Source organism: Thermobia domestica, chromosome 11 (assembly GCF_964235325.1).
Source record: "Thermobia domestica chromosome 11, izTheDome1.hap1.1, whole genome shotgun sequence".
In the NCBI taxonomy this organism is placed as follows: Eukaryota; Metazoa; Arthropoda; class Insecta; order Zygentoma; family Lepismatidae; genus Thermobia; species Thermobia domestica.
The window spans coordinates 268,032,322-268,057,996 of record NC_137464.1 but is presented as its reverse complement, the minus strand read 5'-3'; the positions used below and the strand labels follow the sequence as shown (position 1 = coordinate 268,057,996).

The following is a 25,675-nucleotide window of genomic DNA, read 5'->3' as shown; positions in this document are numbered from 1 at the left end:
TTAACATATGCTTTTCTTGCAGAAGAAAATATCCTTTTTATAGGTGTTAAAATTGACGAACATCTCGTTTTTGCCAAAAGTGGCATTAGCCCTTTTAAATCCAAGCCACAGATATATATTTGCAAAACATGATAAGTGACAAAACCATATTTTCTGTATTGAATAAATATGTAGTACAAAACAGATCGCAAAAAAGTTACATAATACTGAGAGAATCAAACGTAATCGTAAAGTTACTTCAGTTACTTTGACAGTTTTTTACGCAGTTCTTCACTTAATGAGGCAACCTTTTTGAGAGGAAAACTGAAGAACGCATTTGCGACCACGAAAATTCGACAAAGTCTTGCACCTCGTGATCCCTGCGGGGCCTCTCGGGCCCTTGGGATCGCCAAGTAGCCAGCATGGCCAGTCCAGCACTGCCCATTACTCAAATTATATAGACAATAGTAAAAAAACAAACGCGCAGCTATGTGGAAGGTACTAAAGACAGAGTTAAAAGATAGCACTAAAATGAAAAATGAAATTACTGAATTAGATCTTAATGGGAACAAAGTTACAAATCCAGCCCATATTGTAAACGGATCCAATGATTATTACACAAGTATTCCTAACAAGCACATTCCTAATGATATGTCGCACGCGATCCCCCCTTCCCACCACTGCAGCAAGGTGGAGATATTATCGAGGAAGTTGGTTGATTATAATATTAGTTATAATTACAAACTTTTTGCTTAAATTTATTGAAGGGGAATGATTTATATTTAATGTTTGTTACGCATGGGAATCTGTTGGAAGTACACTATGTGTAGGAAAACATTTAGCAAATACATTGTAAAATAATTAATAAAATCTCTCAAGTGCAGCGTTGACCGTTTTACAATAATGGATGGGCCAATTAATTCTATTATATAAAAGAGAACGCACAAATCCTTTGTTAGCTCATCACGCTAATACGGCTGAACCAATTTCTTTCATTTTTGGGGGGTTATTAGGATTTGGACCCTAGATGGTTTTTATCATATCACTTTAATTTTTAATTACCAGTGTCTTGAGATAATTGACCATTCAAGTGTTCATAACGTACAAATCCTTTGTTAGTTCATCATTGGTATAAAAATAAACGTATTTATATGCAACCCGCATGACCGTGTCACTCGGCGGGTTAACATAAATGACAGGCGCTATAATGTTAACATTTACTGCAATTTGAAAGCGAAAAAGTAAAAATTATCTAAGTAACAAAGTTTATTGCGTTCCGGGGTGACCGCAGCGAAGCGGGGTGAACGCTGCTAGTTTGATATAACTGTTTAAAAAGAATTTCAAAATTGACTCTTCTAAAGCTGTGAGCCCGAACATTAGATTTAAATGAAGATTTATTTCGCTATTAAAGTTGCCGTAACTGGTTACTATGTTAGCAAATTGACTTTATTATCAAACTCTGTCGAGATAATCAATCTACAACCGCTGGCGTACTCCTGTGGTTCCTTTGAATAGGTGTGGGTGGGCTAATCTTGTACCCCTCGTGTATTAAGTTGGGTACTTATGGTCCTATTCTTATATATGGCTGCTTATAAATCTCATTCTCTTTCATTGTTATTTAGGATTAATTATGTACCCCTTTAAATGGGTGTGAGATGGGCCAAGTCATTCTCTATGAAGGCTATTGAAGACCAGTAACGTAGCTTGTGATTTCTTTAAATGGTCTGAAGTTGCCAATGTTCAACTCAATGCTTTAATGTACTGCCTATGGTCCTATCTTAGGTATAGATATTTATAGTAAAAGCACACATAGTCCAGGCAATTTACAGTTGGACCTGGGCAAAATTGCAATAGAAGCTTTTTAAACAGTTTTTGATTCAGGAATCATTACTGAATAACATATTCAAAATCCGACAAAATCGGATCACGGGAACACCCCAAAAAACGGTTTTCAAAATGGCGGACCATGGTTAAAGAATCTTGCGTCTATCTTGCAATTTTCTTCTGTATCTCGGGTTCATCTCATCCGATTTTCACTGTTTCGTTGATGATGACGTTTGAAGATAGTCCCTACAGTTTAACGTGGGATCTGAACCAAATGACGCCACCGGGAATCGAACCCGGGACCTCTTCACCACAAGGTGACGAGCGTAACCACTCATCCATCGGAGACATTATATAACTACATAAGGTTTCCTAAATCATAAGGGGAAAAAATTATAACCCTCCCAAAAATAGTATAAATTTATTCCAAATGTTCTAATATACAGGGTGGCCCAAAAGTAGGTACACAGTTCCGTACTTATCTCCTGTATTTCATACCATTTCTTATTGTTATCACCTAGCTTCTTTATTATTTGTTCTTAATGTATTTTTACTTATACCTTAAGCCCGGAACAGCCGAAGCAAATAAACCCATAAGCTAGAATGTTATACTTGATCAATGCAGGGGTGTATACCTCCATTTGGGCCACCCTGTATTTCTAAATAATGTTTAATTTGTGTGTTAGTTGCCTGTTTTCTTAATTTGTTTTATTATTAATTTTTGTTTTTACGGCTTTAATATTTTAAAAAGCAACTATTTATAATTTGCTTTTTTTTCTGTTTAATTTAAAAATGGAGATGTCTGAATATTGTGTGATATGTAAGGAAAAATTGGACAGTTAGCAAGAGATAGTTAAAATTAAACAGAAAGGAGCAGATGGCATAAATGAAGCAAGCCACAGGCGCAGAACTGATGTTGCTGTTCCTGGTATTAGTGTCCATGTTTCATGTCGGAAACGATTTACAGATTCAAAGGATATTTGTGTCGAGAAACGGCAGATTAGTGATGAAACAAAACCACAAGAAAAGTGTACGTTTAAATGAAGACCCAGTTCGTAGTGCCACTCATTGCTTGTTTTGCGATACATTTGTGGACTGCGTCTAACATAACACTTGTAGTGTCAATTTTCGAACTGGTAGGAACATTCCCCGTGAATACTCTTCCTCCAATAAGTACATAAAGAAAGGTCGGCCAAGTAATGAAGAACAGTACCTTGCATTCCTTCAGACTTGTTCGTACTTGGAAAATAATGATGAAGAACAACTGCTGATGGGAGATTTAATTTCAAAATGGAAGAATATCTTGAAGGGAGTCGAACCTGTGCCTATGATCGGAGACATATGAAGAGGAAACTTTTGGAGTATTATGGAGAGAAAATTATTATTTCTGGTGGAAGTGGAAAGGCAGATGTAGTCACTTTACTTGATACAGCCACTAAAATTCTTCAAAATTATCACCAAAAGTCAAAAGAATGTGATATTGAATTACAGAAGATATACTTAATAGAAGCAGCAGCCAAAATAATCAGAAGTGAGGTGAAATCCCTCAACGTTTCTAATGTGGATGTATACCCATCTCCAAGTGACCTTACTGAAGAAAGTACTTTGCAATACGTACCTAAGAGTTTGAAATTACTGTTGTCAAAACTATTTGTGGGAAAGGATCCCTCTATAAAAATTGGCTCAATTGGTCAGAGCATTATGCAAGGTATACGTCCTAGAATATTACTATGTCCATTGCAGATTGGCTTAGCTATCCAGCTGCATCACAACTTTAGATCAAGGTACCTTGTTGATTTGCTTCACAGTCTTGGTTATTGTTCATCATATTCCGAAGTAATTAGATTTGAAAGAAATGCTGCAGTATCAGGTGGCCATATCTCGTTAAATACTGCCAACAACACTGCAGTTCTTCTAGCAGCTGATAATGTTGACCACAATGTTTGTACTTTGGATGTAAAAACACCTTTCATGGGATGGGTATGATTGCAGCTACAATCTCAAAAAACAAGACCCATCCAATTATTCAACGCTGTAAGATTGCTGAAAGTGACATTAAGAATGTTGCAGCAGTTGATATTGTGGAATACAGACATTCAAGAAGCATGCTCAGGGAGATTTCATTCAGCAAACTTCCAATATTGGCCATTGCCTCTATAAGTAGGTTAAATCTTCTCTGGCAAATATGTGCAGCCGAAAGATCAGGTCCAAGTTGGTCAGGAGCTATGCAAACAATTCATTCTGGAACAAATGTTTCACAACCTGGTGTGGCATCAGTCACATTTCTTCCTATCATTGATATGGCAGCTAGTGACATGACATGTATACTCTCAACATTGCAGTACTTGAACAAGTTAGCACATAAACAACGTGTCCCTTGTATCATTACTTTTGATCAGCCTTTATTTTGGAAAGCTTCCCAAATTATCCATGGGCAACAAGATCTCCAAGATATTGTTATAATGATGGGAACATTTCATACTTTGATGAACCTTTTGAGTTCAAGTGGCACTTTGATGAATGGTTCAGGATTATCTGAAGTACTTCAAGAAATCTATGGATCAAATGCTGTGCTGCATATGATGTCTGGAAAAGCTGTTTCTCGAGCAATGCGAGGGCATACGATAGTAGATGTAGCTCTTTGTACCTTATTGGTTTCAGATGTTTTCCCTCGCAATGAAGATGGATCCCCTCATCATCTAGTTAAAGAAGCTTGTATCTTACTTGATAACGTCATAAATGGCAAACAACATGTTGAGGACGTGGAGCTGTCTATGGCATTATCTCAAATCAGTACTGCTTTGGAGGAGAAGAAAACTCACCTTCAGTCTTTCTCAAGAACAAGTAAACTTTGGCTAAAGTATATGCAAATGATCAACGTTGCACGTAACTTAATAACAGGAGATAGGACTGGCTCATGGGATTTACATTTGCAATCTGTGATAAATATTCTCCCAATAGTTGCAGCAGCTGGACATCACAATTACCTCAAGTCATTATATTTATATTTGCAGAAAATGTTCAGTTTGGAATCTGAAAATCCAGTTGTTCACAAAATGTTCCAGGAAGGCAAGTTTGTGATAAGAAGAAGTGATAGGGTATGGGCCGGATTAGGTTCAGATCTAGTGATAGAGCAAGTATTAATGCGTTCTCTGAAAAGTAGAGGAGGTCTGACACGAGGAAGTTGATTTACAGAGATTCAAAGAGAAACATAGCTACTTTCTATGCCTGTGTCTTCAACTTATAACTTAGCAATGCAGGAATACACTAAAAGTTTGTTGGAAAGCAGTGAACAACACAAAGAAATGAGGGAAAGTAGACAAACTAGGGACAGTAACGATATTTAAAAAGTTGTTGACCGATTAGAATCAATATCCCCATTCAATTCTGGCCCAGATCTTTCTAACATTGTCACAGGTGTAATAGCTGATCCTGGAGTAAATGTTGATGAACTGCATTCCATTGGTACAGACATCGTTCAAAAAATGATGGGCAATGATGTATTCAAATATTCTGGGGAAAGATCCGACAAAGCGAAAACTCTAGAATCTGATGCTGCTGTTGTGAGTCGAATTAATGATGATATACAAATAGATGCAGCACTTCTCTTTCAGAGAATGATGACTGTTGCTGCTGGTGGGGATATGAATCTTGAAGATGTGATGTGTTATGAACTTTGTTCTTATCCTCCTGCGTTATTTGAATCTCAGAGTGTGATGAGGAAAGCTGACAAGTCTCAGTTAGCTCATGCGATACTAAAATACACCAAAAAGTTCACATGGAAGAACCAATAATAATATTTTAATTTATTGAGCTTTATCAAATGATTAAATAGATAAATAAAAAATACGTTGATTGTAAATTAATAGTTTTTTACACGAAACGGTGTAAGATAGGAGAAAAGTGTCGTTATTAAAAACTTTAGCATTTATATGTAGCTCTTATTTAAAAAATGTTTCATGTAAATCCGATTGCAGATACCCGAGGTACAGACAATTATTTAAGGTGTAAATGTAAGAAATTATGATTTTTAAAATTAAATGTCGTTTTTCACAAGAAACTGTGCGAGATAGGACATCAGTGCTCCTAATAAAAAATATAGTACGTAAAATGACCTTTGATTTAAAAAAACAATCGTCAAAATCGGATTACAGGAAACCGAAATACAGAAGAAAATTGCAAGATAGTTGCAAGGTTTTTAAATCATGGTCCGCCATTTTGAAAACCGTTTTTGGGAGTGTTTCCGTGGTCCGATTTTGTCGGATTTTGAATATGTTATTCAGTAATGATTCCTGAATAAAAAAAACTGTTTTAAAAGCTTCTATTGCAATTTTGCCCAGGTTAAGGGTATAATTGCTCTAGATTTCCTGGACTAACATAGGTAAATTGCTCTGACTGGTAGTTGTAGTCATATCCAATCACTCTGATTCGTAGTTGCAGTCATATGACAGACCATACTTCCTCATGTCCTAAGATAGATTATGCCTTTCGCAGTGTAGCATTGTGTAGTCTGGAGAAGGATTTATGTGTTGATAAACAACAAATGAGAATTGATGCTTCTATGCTTGCATTATATGATGTCATGTTTCGTCAGCGTTATTGTGATTCAAGTACAAGTTTGAAGCAAAATCATCGATGAAAACTTTTTCGTTGAAAATTTGTAAATAAACTTTTGTTTGGTAAAAAATATAGATTATATTTCTTTTTAATTTACAAACTTTTAGTTTGAAAATTTTACTTGTTAAACAATTTTTTAGTTTCAAAATTTCAGTTTGATTTTTCTTAACAATATAGTTTAAATGCGTCCCTCTCCAAGGAATCTTAACATTTCAGTAAAACATTCACTGTTACCTTTCCACTTAACTTTACAAGAGCCTACCAAATCTACATAATTTTGTTTTGTTTCTTCTTGAAGATTTTCTAATTTTTTTTTATCTGTAACAATTTCTCTTTAGTAAACTACGACCCTATCCTAACCATTTTCCTCTTGCATGTGTTTCTTCCCCAGCTATATTTTCCACATTGTTACTTTCCTATTGACATCTGATATGACTTAAAATGATTGTGGAATCTATACGGTATATTTATATGGTACTTGAAATCATATTCCTAGGCCTATGTTTTGGTTTGTATTAAATTGTTACGAGAATTTAAATTATTTCTTGTTCATATTATTATTTAGTGCCAGGTTTGTTACTGTAATGTCATTTTGGAACATTTGCCAATTTCGGCTTAGACCGATCTCAACATTATTTGACCGCTCAGCTGTCTAGTCCATTAATTGCTTTCCGACCAATTTTGGTCCAAATCAGCCGAGACGTGCCTGAGGAATAACGAGTTGAAGGAGAATGAATAATGCGGGAGCCACTGAATATAATATTGTAATTGACCAGTTATAAACTTTTTTATTTATATTATATATTAATTTTAAATTTAATTCTTAAAAATAAACAAAACAAAAAATTCCTTTACATAAATACAAATCAAAAATCTATAATAAAATGTTAAAAAAATATTATATAATTTGTTTACAAATTTATTTTATATACTAAAAACAATTTAATTTACATAATAAACTTCCTTATTATATAAATCTTACATTAATAAATTTCTTCATCTAAACCAAATTCCAACTTATACATAAACCCAATTTTTTAAATCATAACATACTTCTACATCACTTTAAATAACAACCTCAACAAGAAAAAAAAAATAATCTCATAATATTTCCAAAATAGAGGAGTGTAACCCAACATTCATATATCATTAACAATCTCAATATAACTAAAATATTAAAAATACATTTTATCTTCAAACTCCAAACAACATAATCTTCATCAAATAAAATTTTTAAAAAATACCATTTTATCAATCTAAACAAAATTAAAAATTTATACTAAAATTAAACCTCAAATAACAGTCGTGGGACAATATATATTTAAAAACTCTATCTACTACCAAAAATATCTGTACACATAAACCAATTCACAAACACTACATAACTAATCTAAAACATTAAAATCAATCACACATTAAAACTTATATATTTTATTCACACCTAAAATTTCCTAATTTAATATATATATATATATATATATATATATATATATATATATATATATATATATATATATATATATATATATATATATATATATATATCTTCTATCAAAAATATAAAGAATTAATTATATTTAAAATACAAAACCTCTCACAATATACCCCCAATTAAAATAAACCTTAAACATAACCACAATATTAGTGAATTGCGTTGTTAACTAAGTTGATGATCCACAGGTTGAGAACAAAATAATGGCAGGCGAAGAAGTGGATTTGGGTCAACTACCGCTTTCGTCCAGTGGTGTCAGCATAAAGTCTAATCTCTCAGTTCTTGCAGAAGATGTTACGAATTTAAAGAACAGGTGAGCACTCACGTTCTGCATTACCTTCTTACTATAATTTCATTTCCTTGGTCTTTAATATGTAGGTGTAAGAATAAATTTATCCCAGTTCTCCTTCCTGGCATGAAATGGAAAAGAGATGTGAGTGAACTTCGCAAAGATACTTTGAAACAAATTTTAAAAATATGTCAATTCATTGAGTAGCGGACAATATCTTGAATTATTTATTTCTGTTTATATACGCTGTTGTTTATGAGAATTGCAGCTTCAAGAGAAACACATGTGAATGGAATGAAATTTATTCCACACACTCCTCACATAACTGTACAGTAATGATTATAATATGAGAATTATATATACAACGTCTCTATCCTTGAATGGCGCGACGTTTCCAGTGTTACCTGTATACGTTGCTAGATCGAATCGACAAGAGTGGAATCCAGTGTCATCTTAATAGTATTATGGGACATTGGGGAAGCCAATGACAACCTGTCAAAAGAACGAAAAATGGGCCTACATGAATGTGATGTATAATTCTGGGAGTACGCAGCGGTTGAGTCCTGGGAGTCTGGATCCCTCACGAAATCTAATGAAATTTTAAGATTGAATTTACAAATTTTAATATAATTTATCCTCATAATAAATTTGAACTCTCCAAAAAGCTTTGAACCCTGACGAAATAAATTTTTGCGTGAGCGCTTGATACTAATCCAAGGATACTAAGTTAGGCAAATCACAAAAGACAAGAACATTGTAGTAAATATTATTTTATAGCTTAAAATAGTTTATACTGGTGATGGGCAAACTTTTTTCGAGGAGAGGAACAAAAGTAGGGTAGAGAAGGAGAATATAATTTATTAAAAATAATACTGGTACAGCTTACAAAATTCTTGTAATACTAAGTGCTATTAACCCTTAAAGTACCAACCCTAAAATGTTACCAAGCGTGGGTCATGTTGAACCAAGCGTTTTTTTTTTTTTTTTTTGTTAAAAAATATATCAAGATTGATTCAAGGAGTTAAAATTTCCAACGTACAATAAAAAGGGCAATGCATCTGATTGCCCTTTATATTACAGTAAATTTGTACGCTGTATACATTGTCAGTGGCGGCTCGGACACTTTAAAACAAAATCTGAATTACAGTACTGTAACATTGGAAATTTATACATAGAAATACGCTGTCTTTGTTAGGAGTATTTCCTTTCACACATAGTATTTTGATTACACCTGACAGTCCTTGCAGAGCTGTTCGCTGGTGAGTTGTGCTTTGCATGCAAAATTGTGGCAGATTGCACAATTTTGAGGGGTGAAGAATCACGTGGCTTGCTAAAAATTACACCAGATAGTGTACGTTACTGAACAACAATGTAGCAATTGATGAAAAAAATGTACAGTTGTAAGTGTGGAGGGAGGGAAGGGTAGGGAAAAAATAGTTTGCTAAAATAAAAATAAAAACTTTTTATTACTCTCGCCCCAATCAAAGTTCGGTAGAACGGGGAAGTGATTGTTACAGATAAAAGAAAATTTAGCAGTTGAAATTATAATGTCAAATCTTTCCCTATTTATTACATACTATTACTTTTTATCTTAGATTGAATTTCCATTGATAGACTATAAGTGCCAGTGTAAAAAGAGAAATAAAGATCCTGCAAATTCAATATTTGGTATCAGAGACAGTTATATTGTTCTTTTAACATTTCAAATACAGAGGTCTCTTGTGTCAATTTTAGGTTACTGGAATTGTATTCATTGAAGAACAACCTGGAGATGTCCCATAACCAGATTGTGGCCCAGTACCATGAGCAGATATCATCCGCTCTCAAAGATATGACTCAGAAGCTAGAGGACTCCTACCAGAGATATGAGCTTCTGGAAGACCGCATCGCCACCATTAGCAGGAACCTTCAGGATTCCAAAAGGGATAACCTAACGAAAATATCTTACGTAGAGCGGATGTGGGAAGAAAAACTCAAGGTCAGTGACCCATTAAAATGAAAGAATATTCTATCATATTTTTAGGACTATGTTCTCTCTTGATAGATATATTATTAAGAATTCTTATTTGCGTTAAATTTGTTTTTTTAAAAACAACTTCGTTTCTCTTAATCGAAATAAATTGAATTCAATTTATTGCATCCTTAGATCATAGACATGATAATTGAATTTGTTAATTTGCAAATAATTACATGTCCCTACAATCACACTTATAAAACTCATAAGAATATAAAAACAAATCTTTACGAAATAGCTTTTAGGTTATTCCTTGAATTTAACTGTATCTTTCTCCTTTTCAACTACAGCGGATAACATATTGTATAAGTTCTTATTCCTATGTGTTCCATCTTTTTGATACATGCTGCCTCTATGTTAATCAATGTGAAAATCATCTCCTCCACGCGTATTATAAGAATACACATCTTTATTTAAATCTAAACTTTCACAGTTCAGCATTGTATATACTATCTATCACATGATACAAACTTTGTAGTGGTAAAACACTTGTCGGCAGGACGGCAGAAAGTTCTGCTAACCACTCTTTTGTAATTTAAAAACAATTTCACTCTTTCTAGTACCCTTCAATATGATACCATATTTTAATACTGGATGATAGTATCGCATAACAGAAGCGATTTAATTTAGAAATCCAAATTTATTTATTTGTTTGTCTCAAGTGAGATTACAGTTAATTGTTAATCCTAAGAATGAACCGTATTGTAAGTACTTTATCTTTTTGTTATTAAAGCAAAGATCAGGGGCAATCAAAATGCTCTTGCTGGGATAAAAATGACTTATTGCCATGTAATATAAGGTCATTGCTTCTCAATCATGCCATATAGTAGCTGTTAATTCATCCTTGAAATATAGTGAATGATAAATAATTCATAATAAATCTGTGAAAGGAATAGGTGAGCGCACCAGCAAGGAAAGAAAAATCTCACATCTAGTACTAAAGTTAATACTGGTTTCAACATGGCATTCCAAGATTTACCAGCATCCGTTCGAACCAGCAAAAATATCCAGCATCTTCCGCTGGAATCGCTTAATGTAATCAGCAAATCCAGAATTTTCTGCTGGAAGTTCTAAATGGAACCATACGAAGTTCCAGTATTTTCTGCTGGGATCTCCTGCTGAAGCCAGCAGGCAACGTTACACTTATAATATTTTCATGCTGGTTCCAGTGAGTAGTTACCAGCAAAACTGCTGAGTAAATACGAGAAGTCAAAAAGTAAATTGACTGCAATTTCTCCACTAGAGTTTGATAACACTGCTAGTAACCAGCGCTGAATTAGTGCCGTCTGCAATAGTTCTATGCAACGTATTATTCCCTCTTATTCCCGCGTTAGTCGTTGGAATGTAGGAAACCATTAAACACGGCAGTTTCATTGTCAATCTGCACGAAGGAGGAAATGAGGGCACTGATTCGCTTTTTGTTTGCGGAAGGTGTTAAACCTGCGGAAATTATTAGTCGAATGCAAGCGCAGTACGGTGACAGCTTTTTATCGCGAAGCAAGATGTAAGAATGGATAGAGCGTTTCAAACAAGGATAAACTGCTCTATGTGACGAGGAAAGATCGGGCAGGACATCAACAACAACCGAGGACAATTTGAACGTCGTAGAGTCGTCGTGCTGGAACACCCAGCATACAGTCCAGACCTGGTTTCAAGAGATTTTCATATATTTGGACCATTGAAGGAAGCAGCATTTGCAATCCATGCGGAAGTCATTGATGCGGTCCAAAATTGGTAACAGGTGTAACTGAAAAACTTTTTTTTTTTTTTTTTTTTTTGACGGAATCAAGAAACTTGTGAAACGTTGGGAAAAGTGTGTTTGTTAAAGTACAGGGAGATTATGTAGAAAAATAATGTATGTTTCAGTTTTCTATCATTAGAATAAATGTACATTTTCTCAAGTTTCTTTACTTTTTGACTTCACCTCGGAAAATTATGAGGCTGCAAAAGTAAAAAGTAGTATTTAGTAATTCGATGTTTGAGAAATCGCATGGAGGCCAATAGATGAAATCCTAACTATATATAAAACTACATGAAATAAAGGAGTACTTCCGGTTGACGTGGAATTTGAAATTTACCATGATTGTAGCTTTCCGGGACTAATCGACAGGAAAATTGCTCAAAAGTGAATATTTTTAATTTTTAGAGTGTCTAAAGAAGACATGAAGAAATTCCCCATGTTATTTAAATGGACTTTTTTTTTGGCACCTATAATCTCATATTTTAGGTATTTGGAACAAAAACTTCAAATTCGGTATGCTTATACGTTTTCCTTAGCGCTAACTAAGTAAATCACCAAAAATAAAACTTTCCAATTGTAGAGTAGTTTTATGGGGAACTGAAAAAAACTTTCCTTACGTGGGACACATCTTCTACACCCCAAAATGTTTAGGTACTTCGGACAGGATAAGAAATTTGAAATTTGGCACGATTGTAGCCTTCTGGAACTAACCCACAGAAAAATTGCCAAAAGCGAATATTTTTAGTTTTTAGGGGGTCTAAAGGGGGATGAAAATTTTCTAATTTCTATGTAATTTCTATTTAAATGGGCGTTTTCTTGACATACAAAATCTTATCTTTTAGATAGTTGAAATAGGAAAGGAAACTTGAAGTTTGGTAGAACTGTGGGTTTATTTAAGAAGTGCGAGGCCGTGGGCCGAGTAACCGCAAGGGTCAAGGGGTGAAGCCCCCAGCTGGGCCAAATTGAGCAAATGTAATTAAAGAGCAAACGCACGAAATTCACTGTTGATGCAAAGGCTGATACATAAGAAATGCGAGATCGTAGGTGGAGCAAACGCGGGGGACTGAGAGCAGAGCCCCAAGCTAGTCAAAGGCTAGTTCTGGATATAAACACTCATATTTTAGTGTTATTTTCTATTTTAATATGATCTTGTAATTTGCTATATACGTTTTAATGACTAAAAGAGACCTTGTCGCGCATTCTGTATAAATTGAGAAATCGCTTCATTTGTGTTATTGATGAAGGAAAGTAAGAGTTCCTGTTTTAAATAAGTCACATAAAGAGACCCTCAAGATATGCAATGACGAAAGTTGTTGCATTTTAGAAGTCTAGGAAAGATCTTCCTCCCCGTCAGCCCCCTGAAAAGTGTTTCGCATTCAGTATTAGCCAATCTACTATGTCTTTGTCTCACTCTCTTTAATTTATAAAAGAAACATTTCAGTTTGGTGTTTCTAATACATTGATATTTTTAATAATGTATGTAAAAACGCTGCAAATAAAATCTAAACTTGATTTTGTTCTTGGGGGGACCGCGGTGGCTCAGTGGTAGAGCGTGGAGTCCCGGGTTCAAACCCAGCACCCACCAATTGAACTTTGTGGTGGACAAACACCGTGTGTGTGGGTTTCCTCGGGGTTCTCCCGTTTCCTCCCACTTTCTTCATTCCACCATTTCATTCATTATTCATCATCATCGTCTCCTTTAGCCTAACCGGCATAATCGTGGGACATAAAACTCAAAGATTTCATTTCATTTCATTTTTTGATTTTGTTTTCGTGTGTTTTAAGTAACTTGTTATTTGAATGAATGATTCTTTGCTCTTTTTCTGCATGTACATCTTAACCCTTGTGTCTGACGAAGGCAATGGTATATTGCCGAAACTGTATTATTAATACAAAGTGTTTCCTTTGATACAATGTTAATTTTATTTAAGTTGTGTAGTTCTAAAGCTAGAAGATGAGCAGTATTCAGCTTCAATTTTAAATTTATTCAATTTGAATCAATAAATGAATTTTATGGAATTAAAAAAAGGACTAACGATGCAACTATTAAGGTTTTTTTTTTTTTAATCTCGTAAAAGTTACAAAATTCAATTATTTCATTTCATTATTAAAGATACCAGAGTAAACTTCTCCCCAAATTACTAACAGGCAAGAATACTATTATTTTTCCACTATATTTCCACATAAATATTCAAATTATTTAAACAATATTCTTACTGGTTCCTGCAAAAAAAATTAGCGGTGTTGAATGAGAGATAGTTACTGGAACCAGCAAAATTACTGAAATTTTTTGCAGAATAACTCTCGGATTATGTTGGTCCAGTAAGCCATTTCCAAAAGCTATATTTTCACCTGAAAATATAACAAATGAGTCCCTCATGCTCTTCAACTAAATATGTTTATGTTTTAAATTGATCATTCTCGAGATATTTTATGAAATGATGATAAAAATGAAGGGTGAGTCAAAAGTCGTTGGACACCTGTATAAGTTTGAAAATCGACGGGAAAAGTAAAAAGTGATGATGGGAACAGAGGTTTGATGAGAGGCCGCAACTTTTCGAGTGTATGTCATTCATGGCCGCCATCTTGAAATCCGCCATTTTGGATTCAAGTCAACTTTTTAAATGGGAAGGAGGTGCATGACACATCAAATAACACTAGCTTGAGCTTTTTTTTTTTATCTTGTACAGTTTAGAAGTTATTAATGTTCAAAAGTGGGAAATTACCTTGATACTGACCCAGTTCTCTCTTTGCTCAAGGTGATCTAAAATGGGTCTGACACGTGAACAGAAGATCGAAATCATCCTTGTATCAGGGGAACGCAGCTACCGAACAATAGCAGCTGACTACAACAGACGGCACCCAGACAGAGAACCGATATCGCACAGCACGGTGGCTCACGTGATCACCAAATTCCGAGAGACGGGCTCTGTTCAAGATAGGGCACGTAGTGGGCGACCAAAGACTGCCACCAATGAGGAAACTGCAGCGGCGGTTGTTGCGTTGTTTGTGAAAAGCCCTAAACGAAGTACCCATCGTGTGTCCCTAGCATGTGCAATAAGCCAATCCTCCGTTGTCCAGATATTGCACGCCAATCAGTGGCATCCTTACAAGCTGCACATGCAACATAAACTGAACGAGGATGACCCTGATCGCCAGTTGGAGTTCTATATCTGGGCTACTGAACAACACGAACTGGATCCTGCGTTTGCCAAGGACATACTGTTCAGCGACGAGGCGTATTTCACTTTGAACGGGGAGGTTAATCGACATAATTGTCGATACTGGTGTGACGCAAATCCGAACCGGGTTGACCCGAGTCGAGAACATAGTCCAGCGAAGGTGATGGTGTGGTATGGCGTATGGGACACCCGCATCATTGGGCCATTTTTCATTTACAACACCTTAACTGCACCACAGTATCTGATGCTGCTGCAGGACCTTCTGTTCCCTGCCACACTGAACGCTGACGGCATTTTCCCATCTTATTTTCAGCATACACTATGGACTTGGTGTCCGTGAATGGTTGGATGAACAACTGCCAGGGAAGTGGATTGGTCGCCGTGGTCCCGTGGAGTGGCCTCCCAGATCCCCTGACTTAACGCCCCTTGGTTTTTATCTATGGGGACATCTTAGGCAGATAGTGTATGCTGAGACAATCCGTGATTTGAGACACCTGGAGGAACGCATCCAACAAGCCTGTGACCAAATTTCAGGAGACATTCTCTTGCGTGTGCAGTCAGAGTGGTTGCGGCGACTACAGTTGTGCATTGCACGGGATGGACAACACGTACAACATGTGTTGTAGCATTCAGTATCAAGATAATTTCCCACCTTTGAACATTAATAACTTCTAAACTGTACATGATAGAAAAAAAAAACAAATCACACCAATAAATTCCTGAGCTCAAGCTAGTGTTATTTGATGTGTCATACACCCCCTTCCCATTTAAAAAAAAAAGATTGACTTGAATCCAAAATGGCGGATTTCAAGATGGACGCCATGAATGACATACACTCCAAAAGTTGCGGCCCCTCATCAAACCTCTGTTCCCATCATCACTTTTTACTTTTCTCGTCGATTTTCAAACTTATACAGGTGTCCAAGGACTTTTGACTCACCCTATATAACAGGTTGTGTGAATTGCAGGCAGAGAGTTGTGAGCATGAACAACAGCTGCAAGAGTTGGAGATCAGGCACCAAGAAATAGTGAGAAGCCTTGAGACGGAAATCCATCAACTTCGCGGTGAGCTTAGCGTCAGAATAACAAAGGTACACAGATAACTTTTCTTCTGTTACTTATTGTGCTCCGTTAGAACGATGGAAATTCTTCGACAATGACTAGCCCGGAATCTATATTAATAATTATAAAAATTTACCTGATTCTCAGATAGTGAATGTCGTAAGTATTATTTAATTATATTGATATTTCGCCAGTTACGTCTAACATAATCAGAAGAAATAGAACGGCTTAAATAACAATAAATGGAAAAAAGTAAAAGTAGTACGTATCATTGGTAGGCATATTTATTTTCACGCTCGATCCTAGCCAACTGTTTTAAATTGGACACAAGGAAGCGGGTGAGGTTAGATTTACATCGAAGTTGCACTACCCGAGTGTGACATAATGTCACGTGGGACTATCCTGGGGTCAAGGTGGAACAAAACGAACCCTGCAGGGCTTCTAAACAATATCATCCGAGACAATATCGGTCGCTTCTGTGGTCAGGGGTACAGGTGTAAAATTGGACACATATACGCGGATCGACCTTCTGTATATCAAGCCCTTCTAAGAAGAAGTTAAAGTATACTGGAATTGTTGTGCTCCAATAGATTAATTTTGCGGCTATTTTCCGTGGTAATTAAAACGCAATTCCTGTAGCTTTCTTAACTGCACGGTAAGACAAGCAATACATTCTCACGCAACGCCAAATAATACATAGTAAGACTTTACATTTCCAAATGAAACTATATAATAGATTACTTCAATAAAGTGGGGGGACAACTGCCCCCTTTGCCCCCCTAATCGCCGCAAGTGCAAATGAGTAAAATTTTTATTTTATTTTAATGATAAAAATGTTAAGAAAATTTTTAAAAATCCTTGAGTCGGGTTTGAATCCACGCCAAAAGCTATTTTCATTACTAGCGCGGCTACGAGGATCAACAGCAGTTGGCGTTTTATTTGTACTATATGTCTGCTACGTGACGAGAAACTGATAGCCTCAACCAATCAGAACCGTGTATTTAGCTCCTATAGCTAGGGTCAAGCATGATTAAAATATATGCCGTTGGCAGCAGCCAATGGAGAAGGGGAAAATCTGATCATGCCAAATGTAGCTACCGAAGTACCTAAGATAGTTGAATAATTTACATTTGTGAATAATATGACTGGCGCATTTCAATTAACAAACTCGTACTTTTGGATCTGTAAATTGTCTGCACATTTTATAGCCCTGTAACGCAGGTGGTGACTATTAAAGCAGTTTTTTATTATTATTATTATTATTATTATTATTGTGAATTAGCACAACGCAGACTAAGATGTTTGGGGCCTTATGCAGAGTCGTTCTGCCGCGCGATTAGTGCCATACTAAAGAGTTCGACTAACATATGTTTCCTGCAGTAGTCAGGCCTTAAGTACGACGCTAATCATATTTCAAAACGACTCTGCATAAGGCCTTTGGCATTTATTATTACGATTATTTTGTCTTCTTCTAGTTAGTGGTATATTTTTGGACTACCAAGACTACTACTAATAGCTCCAGAGATTACAAAAGGGATACTATAATAGTTTCTTTTAATGATACAAGATTCTCAAATTTTAGGGACGCTTTTAGCGTTGTATTAAGAGCTAGACTAACTTATGATGCTAACTTTCATATTTAGTAACACTAATGGAAGTTAACGATTCATATGGGAAAACGCCAACCTCGACCTTTTCACAGGGTTGCCCAAATACTATAGGAGAAATGAAGTTAAGTGAGTCCTATTCTTTCTTATATTGATTTCTCCAAGTGTATTTGAACGACCTACTGGAAAGTCTAGATTGACTTTTTTTCGATCAGAAGATACAATATATTTCAGGCAAAAATTTTCTTGTAGGCCTTATATCTCGAGAACTACATATAGCGTACCCAAAGCAAAACAAGCAAGTTACTCAGTATGATGTGCTTATTCCGTAAAAAATATGAAAACTCTATTTAGGAGCTGTTCAAAAATTTTGTGGCCCCCGATCCAAAAAAATCAATATATTTCATTGAATCAAACATTTTCTTGTACGCCTTACATTTGGACAACTACATATAGGGTACCCAAATCAAAACTAACAATTTACTCAGTGAGATATGCTTATCCCGCTAAAAATACGAAAATCCGATTTAGGGGCCGTTCAAAAATTTTGTTGCCCCTGATCCAAAAAGTAATTCTTGGCCAAGATCGCAATCTTTTAATCCATTTTATTTATTTATTTATTTATTTTTTGAATCATTCCTAAAATTCTTGTTTTTCGATATAAGTCGTTAACTTGACTTACGTTTTACTAAATATGAAAGTTAGCATGACGAGCTAGTCACGCTCTTAATAGAACACTAAAAACGATTCTGCATAAGGCTCTTACTTATTAAGTTTCAGTTGTTATCAGCTATGTCTGCAGCCTGTCTCGCTTTCTTACATACTATTCACTTTAAAGGTATCCATCTATCAACCATCACTATCACTGTGCCACATTTCCCTTTACTCTGTCTTAGGAGTATTCGAATGAGCAACAATGCTAGGTCGTTCATCGCTGGAATCACTGTCTTTTCAAAAAATGCCAGACCAAGCTTCGAGAGAGATTATTATTGACAATTATAATAGAATGTTTATAAAATGTGTCTTAATCGTCGTTCATACAACGAGCAGGCTCAAATTATCAAACTGGAAAGAATTACTTTTGACCATGGGCGTCTCTGGCGGGAAGACGGGGGGACGCGTCCCCCCAATATTTTGAAATACGAAATATTCAATATTTTAATTTAATTTAATTTAATTTAGATACTCACTAGCAGTTAGATCATTTCCTTTGATGTCCCTCCCAAATTTTACATGCCAGAGACGCCCACCGATTTCTCTTCAGGTCGGGCCGGGCTGGGGCCGATTAATTGCAATTCTTTAATAATTATTGACTTTCGTAAAACGATAATTAGAATAAAGGCAAACAAGTGTGCCCGTGAAAAATGTTACAAAATGAAACTTTTAAAATTTATCGGGCCCGGGCCGGGCTTGGGCCAAGATTTTTAAAAAACTTATCGGGCCGGGCCGGGCCGGGCTCGGGCCGAAAATCTCCAAAACTTTTCGGGCCCGGGTTGGATCAGGCTCGGGCCGAAACATTCGGCCCGTACAGGTCTCTGTTATCTGTGGCTATAGAACAAAAATAGCATCCCACTTTAATTTATCTTTATATGGTACATAGAAGTGGGTTTGTAGTAGCTCTAAGCTATTATTATTATTATTATTATTATTATTATTATTATTATTATTATTATTATTATTATTATTATTAGTGGTAGTAGTAGTAATAGTATTTTGTGTGCGTGTCTGTTTCGTATTTAGAGAAAGTTAACGTGTGATCGAAAGAAAGGTTTCTATCTTGAACTCCATTCACACAGCTGCTTTCAAATACTAAATGCAAGGCTCACATGTACAGGATACATACCTGATTTATAATACAGTGAAACCTGTCTTCAGCGGAATCGAGCGGGACCCGCAAAAATTTCCGTTAAAGTCAGGTTTCCGCTTAATGGGGGTAACCTTTCCTTTAAAAAAATTGCTTATAACGGACATACTGAGAATATATATAGGTGTACGTAACTTGTTCACTTACAGTACTTTTTCCTTCTACGGATTAATACATAATAAACGTCTTGTTTATTTTTCCTAGTAGTCAAGCAGGATTTTCTGTATACATTGCTGCTTGGCTGCGGTATAGTTCAGAATACAGAAAGGCTTTCTCTGGAATTTTGATAGTCCTCTGAACTCTTTCCTACTTATTTTTATGACACGTGATAGGGATATATAATTCCCGCTTTGTTGCGTGAATTCCTGTTTTTCAGAACCTTGTTTTATCAGTTTTCTCCTCATTTTTGTCGGCTGCCGCTAGTCGCTACACAAGCGGAACTGAAGTACGCTGACACAAAGAAGACTGGCAACTGACATGCTCCGAAGGATCAGCCGAAACTTGTGGGGGTCAAATCCCAGTGAATATGAATAGTGGTTGACAAAGGTCAACATTGTCCATAAAGATTTAAGAAAAGAATGAAGAATTTATCGCAGTCAGTTTAATGTATATGTTAGCCCTCTCACATGATGTCTAAAAATATTTCTAATCCGTGTAGTCTGAAACTCAGAATTTTCCGTTAAAGTTTTATTTTGCTTTCCGTTGTCCGCATAACACAGTTTCCGTTTAATGAAGGACCTTTTACACGTTTTTTACTCCAAAATTCATGGGACCGTGAAATATTTCCGTTTAAGACAGTTTTCCGTTTAATAAAGGGTCCGTTGAAGGCAGGTTTTACTGTACTACTATTTCAAATATTACGCATATTTTGTGTATTATTAGTTACTGTATTACCAAGGTTAATGGGCCCAAACCATAAAATCATATGTGCCACTGCTTGTAGTGATAGTTCTGTCTATCTTTCTCCTATTGTCGTAAAGTACTTTGTTCCCTTCATATTTTAAGTGACTAATATGGTAATAAGTATGGAAAATGTTAAAAGTGATTGATGTTTCAGGAATCCAGCCTCGAGACTATGGTGAAAAAGTTAGAGAAGAAACTGAAGAAGCAAGAACACGATTATGAAACCAGGCTTCTCCGACTGCGGAGAGAAAAGGAATGTGAGGTACATTGTCTTCTAAGGTTTTTTAGATGGTAAACCTATTAAAATGTATCACGAAGGTCATTTATTTCATTTAGTAACTATACTTAATGGAATCTTGGTAACTTTTTGCACTGTTCAAAATAAATTTGTAATTTTGTTTACACTGAAAAATACTTGGATCCGGCTATTTATTTCTCCTGTTTGTTCTAATAGTAGAAAGAATAAAACATTTTTTAAAAAATAGGTGAATAAACGGTAAACGCGGAAGTTACACAACTAATTAGATATCATGAAATAAGCTCAATCCGTCAAAAATAGGCGAAACATCTCTCACTTGAGACACAACGTGCTTTGGGTGTTATTCTGAAACAGGCCTTTCGGTAGACCAAAATAAAGATAAACGTTTATAAGGATGAATCTTATGAAAGTGATAAAATTCTCATTTCATTTCATTGAGTCAGTCGTGGCTTTGTCTCGAGATAGCGTGGGCTGTCGTATAGCGAAAAAAATTATTTCTTCAAATAGGATGGACTTATTCCAGAACGTACTTACGCGACTGTAGAGAACTGGTATGTGCCCTTTCCAAATATCCATGTTTCAGAATCCTGCGGTAGCCTACTTCTGTGACAATTTTGATAAACGTAGTTGGTGAATACATCAAATTATATGCCCGTAGCCAAACTATAAAAATTGTTGCGTGAGTACCTTAGGATTTTGAAACATGGATTTTTGGATACCGCACATATTAGTTCCTATGTGAAGTCTTGACCCGACTACGGGAAGGTCCCATAGGTTTGGAGCTATGGGCCTCTAAAGTTCATATTTTCGGCAACCTATAACTCCGAAAGGAAGCATTTGTGCACCCAGGTTGGTCTACTTTTCGTCTTATCTTAGTGTCAGGAATCACCTAAACGTTGTCAGTGTTGTTTATATATATATCTATATATATATATATATATATATATATATATATATATATATATATATATAGATAGATAGATAGATAGATAGATAGATAGATAGATAGATAGATAGATATGAAATAGACCAGTATGGATGATTCACAAATGCGTGATTTCGGGGCTACAGCTCGCGGAAAATCGATCAGAACGGTAAACTAAAGGATCACCACTCAAGAACAGAATGGCGGATGAAGGTCTCTAAAAAAAGTATTGCTTATTTAGAGCGTAGATTCCATTAATATACGAAGTGGATATGAAACAGAGGCGGCGACAGGGTTAATCTCAAAGGATAGAAGATTCATAAAGTATTCTGGAAACAAAAAATGAGAAATCAATAACTGAAAACTAGCATATATTCCATATCCCTGGCACATTAATGGAATGTAGGCACAAAATAATTACTATATTCTGTTACCGACGTTATCTATTTGTCTCGCTGTTGACGTCCTCATTGAACTTTAATAATGAATTGACCGACCTTTATAAAATATTTCCATCTCGTGTTGTAACACTTTTTATCGTTTCGATGAATTTTCAGCCGATCACAACACCGAAATAATGCATTTGTAGACCCTTGTTGAGTGTTTTTAGTGAGGATTCATTTCGGGACTTTTTTTAAATGTTGTTATGGAACAACATATAGTTATTTTGAGTATTGTTAGACAAAGGCAATATTCTGTCGAACTGAACTGCAATTTTCCCCCTAATCTAACTCTTAACTCGATCATTTATAAGTTCATGAAGCTGCACCTCCAACCCAACAGAAGAGAAAAAGAAGCGTCTTATGCAGTTTCCTTACTGGCTGTAAATGTCAAATTGACCACTATGAGTTGCTGTGAAATTTCTGTAGCGTCTAACGAAAATGTATATATCATTCAAAAATTAGTAATACGACATTTTCATGTTCCAGATATTATGTATTGGGTCGCTGGAAGATAAATATTGACTTTGATTGCAGGTGAAAGAAAAAATCCTTCAGATGCAGTCACAGAAAACAGCTCTTTCGCAGGAAAGACAACAGAGTGTGGATCAGTTGATCGCTGAGCTTGATGCCCGTTATAAGGAAGTCGTCGCCAACATTGAGAGAGAAGCCAACGAGCGACGACGCAGAGATCTAAGAGTAAGTTAATCTGTTACGAGTTTTTCGTTTGAGTTATAGGGCGGTATTCAGAGAGAATTCGTTAATCGAGGGTTAGTCTCAGACTAGTTAGTAAGATACTAAATCTTTATTAAGGAAGGTGCACGTTATGGTATTCAGAGTCTACTTTGAGTACAACTAAAATGGGGATTTGGGTATGATTAACTTATATAACCCAAATGCATCGGGTGAGAAAAATAAATGTGACAACTACGGAAAAGTAGATGAGCGCATGCGTCGTACGAAATACGAAATGTTGTGTCGCACGATAAACCGTGCGTAAAAGATTAGCCTCTGCTGTAGTTTAATTAGTAACATGTGATTAACTTCGTCAAATAGTACGTCCTAATCAGTGACTTTGAATACAATTTTGATAACAATCCGTTAGTCAACCCCGTAGTATGGTGTTAACCAGACGTCAAAACGATTCTCATAAGGCCCATAGTGTTTGACGCTAACTTTTCCGAATCTGTAACTGCTTGTATTTTCAAAGCTGATATCAAATCTATGTTAAAAGTATAAACAAAACTTAGAAACACTCGAATAGACTGTTGTGCTACAGATTTAATTGTGTTTATAGTAAAGCAAACATTTCTAAGCTTATTAGCTAGTAATTGGATATGAATCTCTTTTTAGATTTTTATTTATTGACAAAGCTAAAAGTTTTACGTTACGTTGATAATTAATACTACTATTTCCAATTCTAATTTCCTATCTGATTCCTAGTTTTCTTCTTCCACAATTAAAGTTTCCTGTTATCTTTTCGTCTGTATTTACTTTGAGTTCATTGTGTTGAAACCACCCTATTAAATTTTGTTGTATCCTTAATTTTAAAGATCATTTCTCCTTCATTATTGACTGTAATAGCCAAGGTTGCTTCGTTAGTGAAAAAAAATATTTATTGTAATACTAAAATCAATAATAAATATCAAGTAAAAAACTTGTCCCAATATTGACCCTTGTGGTACTCCAGAAGATATCCTATTACTTTCTGACACATATGTTCTTCCTATTCTATTTGAACATAGAGATCGTAACTTAACTGCTTGTGTGTTATTTTTTTTAAATAACATTTAAACTAATTGTTTACGTGGCCTCTAATATCACAATTTTCCATTGTTCTTACAAGTTTTTGACGTGGAACTCAATCAAAAGCTTTTGTTAGACCAAAGAATATTCTAGTATATGCAGTCTTTCCATCTAATGTTTCGCGTATGTATTCTAAACAATTAAAAATAGCTGTGTCTATCGTTTCTTTCTTTCCGAAAACCACTTTGTGCATCAGATATATTATAGTTTTGAAGTGGTCGTACGCAGGGAGTGGGTCCAAGGATTCGAAACCCATCCCGAAATCCTAACTTTTGTGTAAACTTAGCCTAATTTTATGGGTAATTTTACAAATTTTAATATCATTTATCCTCATATTGAATTTGTACCCACTCAAAATAAATTCCTGACGAAATAATGTATCAACCGATTATTCATAGCTGATTCTAAAGACTTTATCAGAAAACTGAGGGTTGTAAAACGAGTCTAGAATTATCAACATCTTCCCTCAATCCTTTTCTGAAAAGGGAGATAACTTTTGCTTGCTTTAGCCAATCTGGGATAAATCTACCTGATGAGAAGGAAAGCACAGTGGTTCTGTAATAAATTTAGAATTCATTTTCACAATAGCTGGAGGAACCTCATCTACATCTGAAGACTCTTGGGGCTTTACGCAGATTCGTTTTGAAGTATTAGCCTCATATTAAAGGCCTGACTACTGCAGGCAACATATGCTAGTCGAACGCTTTAGTATTACACTAATCACGCGTCAGAACGACCCTATATAAGGCGCTTTATCTTTCCAACTTTTCAATAATTTCCGTGTAACATTAACTGATACGAGCTTCTAAAACACTGTTACTTCATTTATGTAATTTGGGATTTTGTGTTTGTGGTAGTTTTATCATAGCAACTTGTTAGTTTTGTTGACTACATCAACGCTGGCTATTTGACTATTCTATTTTTATTGTAAGAGTTTTATATTTTCTCTCATATTATTTCCTACGTTAGTTTCTTTGTTGATTACTTTGCACATAGCTGAGAACTTGTGTCGAAATCTATAATAAAATTTTCGTTATATCTTGATTTGGCTATTTTCTTTTATCACATTTCGATAGATTTGTTTGTACCAACAGTAGTGAGCGTTGAATTTGTTTGCTTTTAGAAAATTCTGGAACTGGAAATGAAGTTGAAAAGTTCCGTACCCTCTTCTGAGGAGCCTTCGAAGCAGATGGTGAAGAAGTCCTAGTTGTGGAATTGCAATTATTATGAACTCAAAGAAAAGTGATCGGTGTAATAAAAAGAACTTTTATAAATAATTTTTGTACGCTCAATTGTTAAATAAAACATGTTGGTAAGAAGTGTGCCAGAGTACTGTCGCTCTGAAAATTGTAGCTTGTTTATGGAATAGGATAATAAAATATGTGAGATTCTGTCCTGACTTTAAATTTGAAATATATTTTACCTTTAAGGCTATGAAAATATTTAAGAAAATCATTATGATCAGATAAATAAAATACGAGGGAGGATCAGAAACTAAGGTTACAAGAGCGATATTTCTAGTTTCGTCTGTTATAGTGGAATGAGCGATAATTGTAATTGGAGAGAGTTCCCGATATCGCACCACCCCTAGTTTAAAAAGAACCGTAGTACTAACAAGTCATCTGGTAGTTAAATTAAGTACTTAAGTATATTTCCATAATTACAGAGTAA

At 35.4% G+C, this 25,675-nt stretch overlaps 1 protein-coding gene across 4 annotated transcripts in view; it reads left to right on the top strand.

Annotated features, from left to right (window-relative positions):
• The window catches only part of LOC145665074 (uncharacterized), a 128,617-nt gene extending 103,226 nt beyond the window's left edge, over positions 1 to 25,391 (top strand). For all 4 annotated transcript variants that reach the window (XM_081732338.1, XM_081732337.1, XM_081732339.1 and 1 more), the window contains 6 exons: positions 8,101 to 8,225; positions 9,936 to 10,179; positions 16,107 to 16,229; positions 20,729 to 20,836; positions 22,736 to 22,897; positions 25,128 to 25,391. In XM_081732338.1, coding sequence (XP_081588464.1) covers positions 8,101 to 8,225; positions 9,936 to 10,179; positions 16,107 to 16,229; positions 20,729 to 20,836; positions 22,736 to 22,897; positions 25,128 to 25,211 — 846 coding nt within the window. In that variant the 3' untranslated portion in view covers positions 25,212 to 25,391. The remainder of the gene's footprint in view (positions 1 to 8,100; positions 8,226 to 9,935; positions 10,180 to 16,106; positions 16,230 to 20,728; positions 20,837 to 22,735; positions 22,898 to 25,127) is intronic.
• Positions 25,392 to 25,675: the final 284 nt, after the last annotated feature.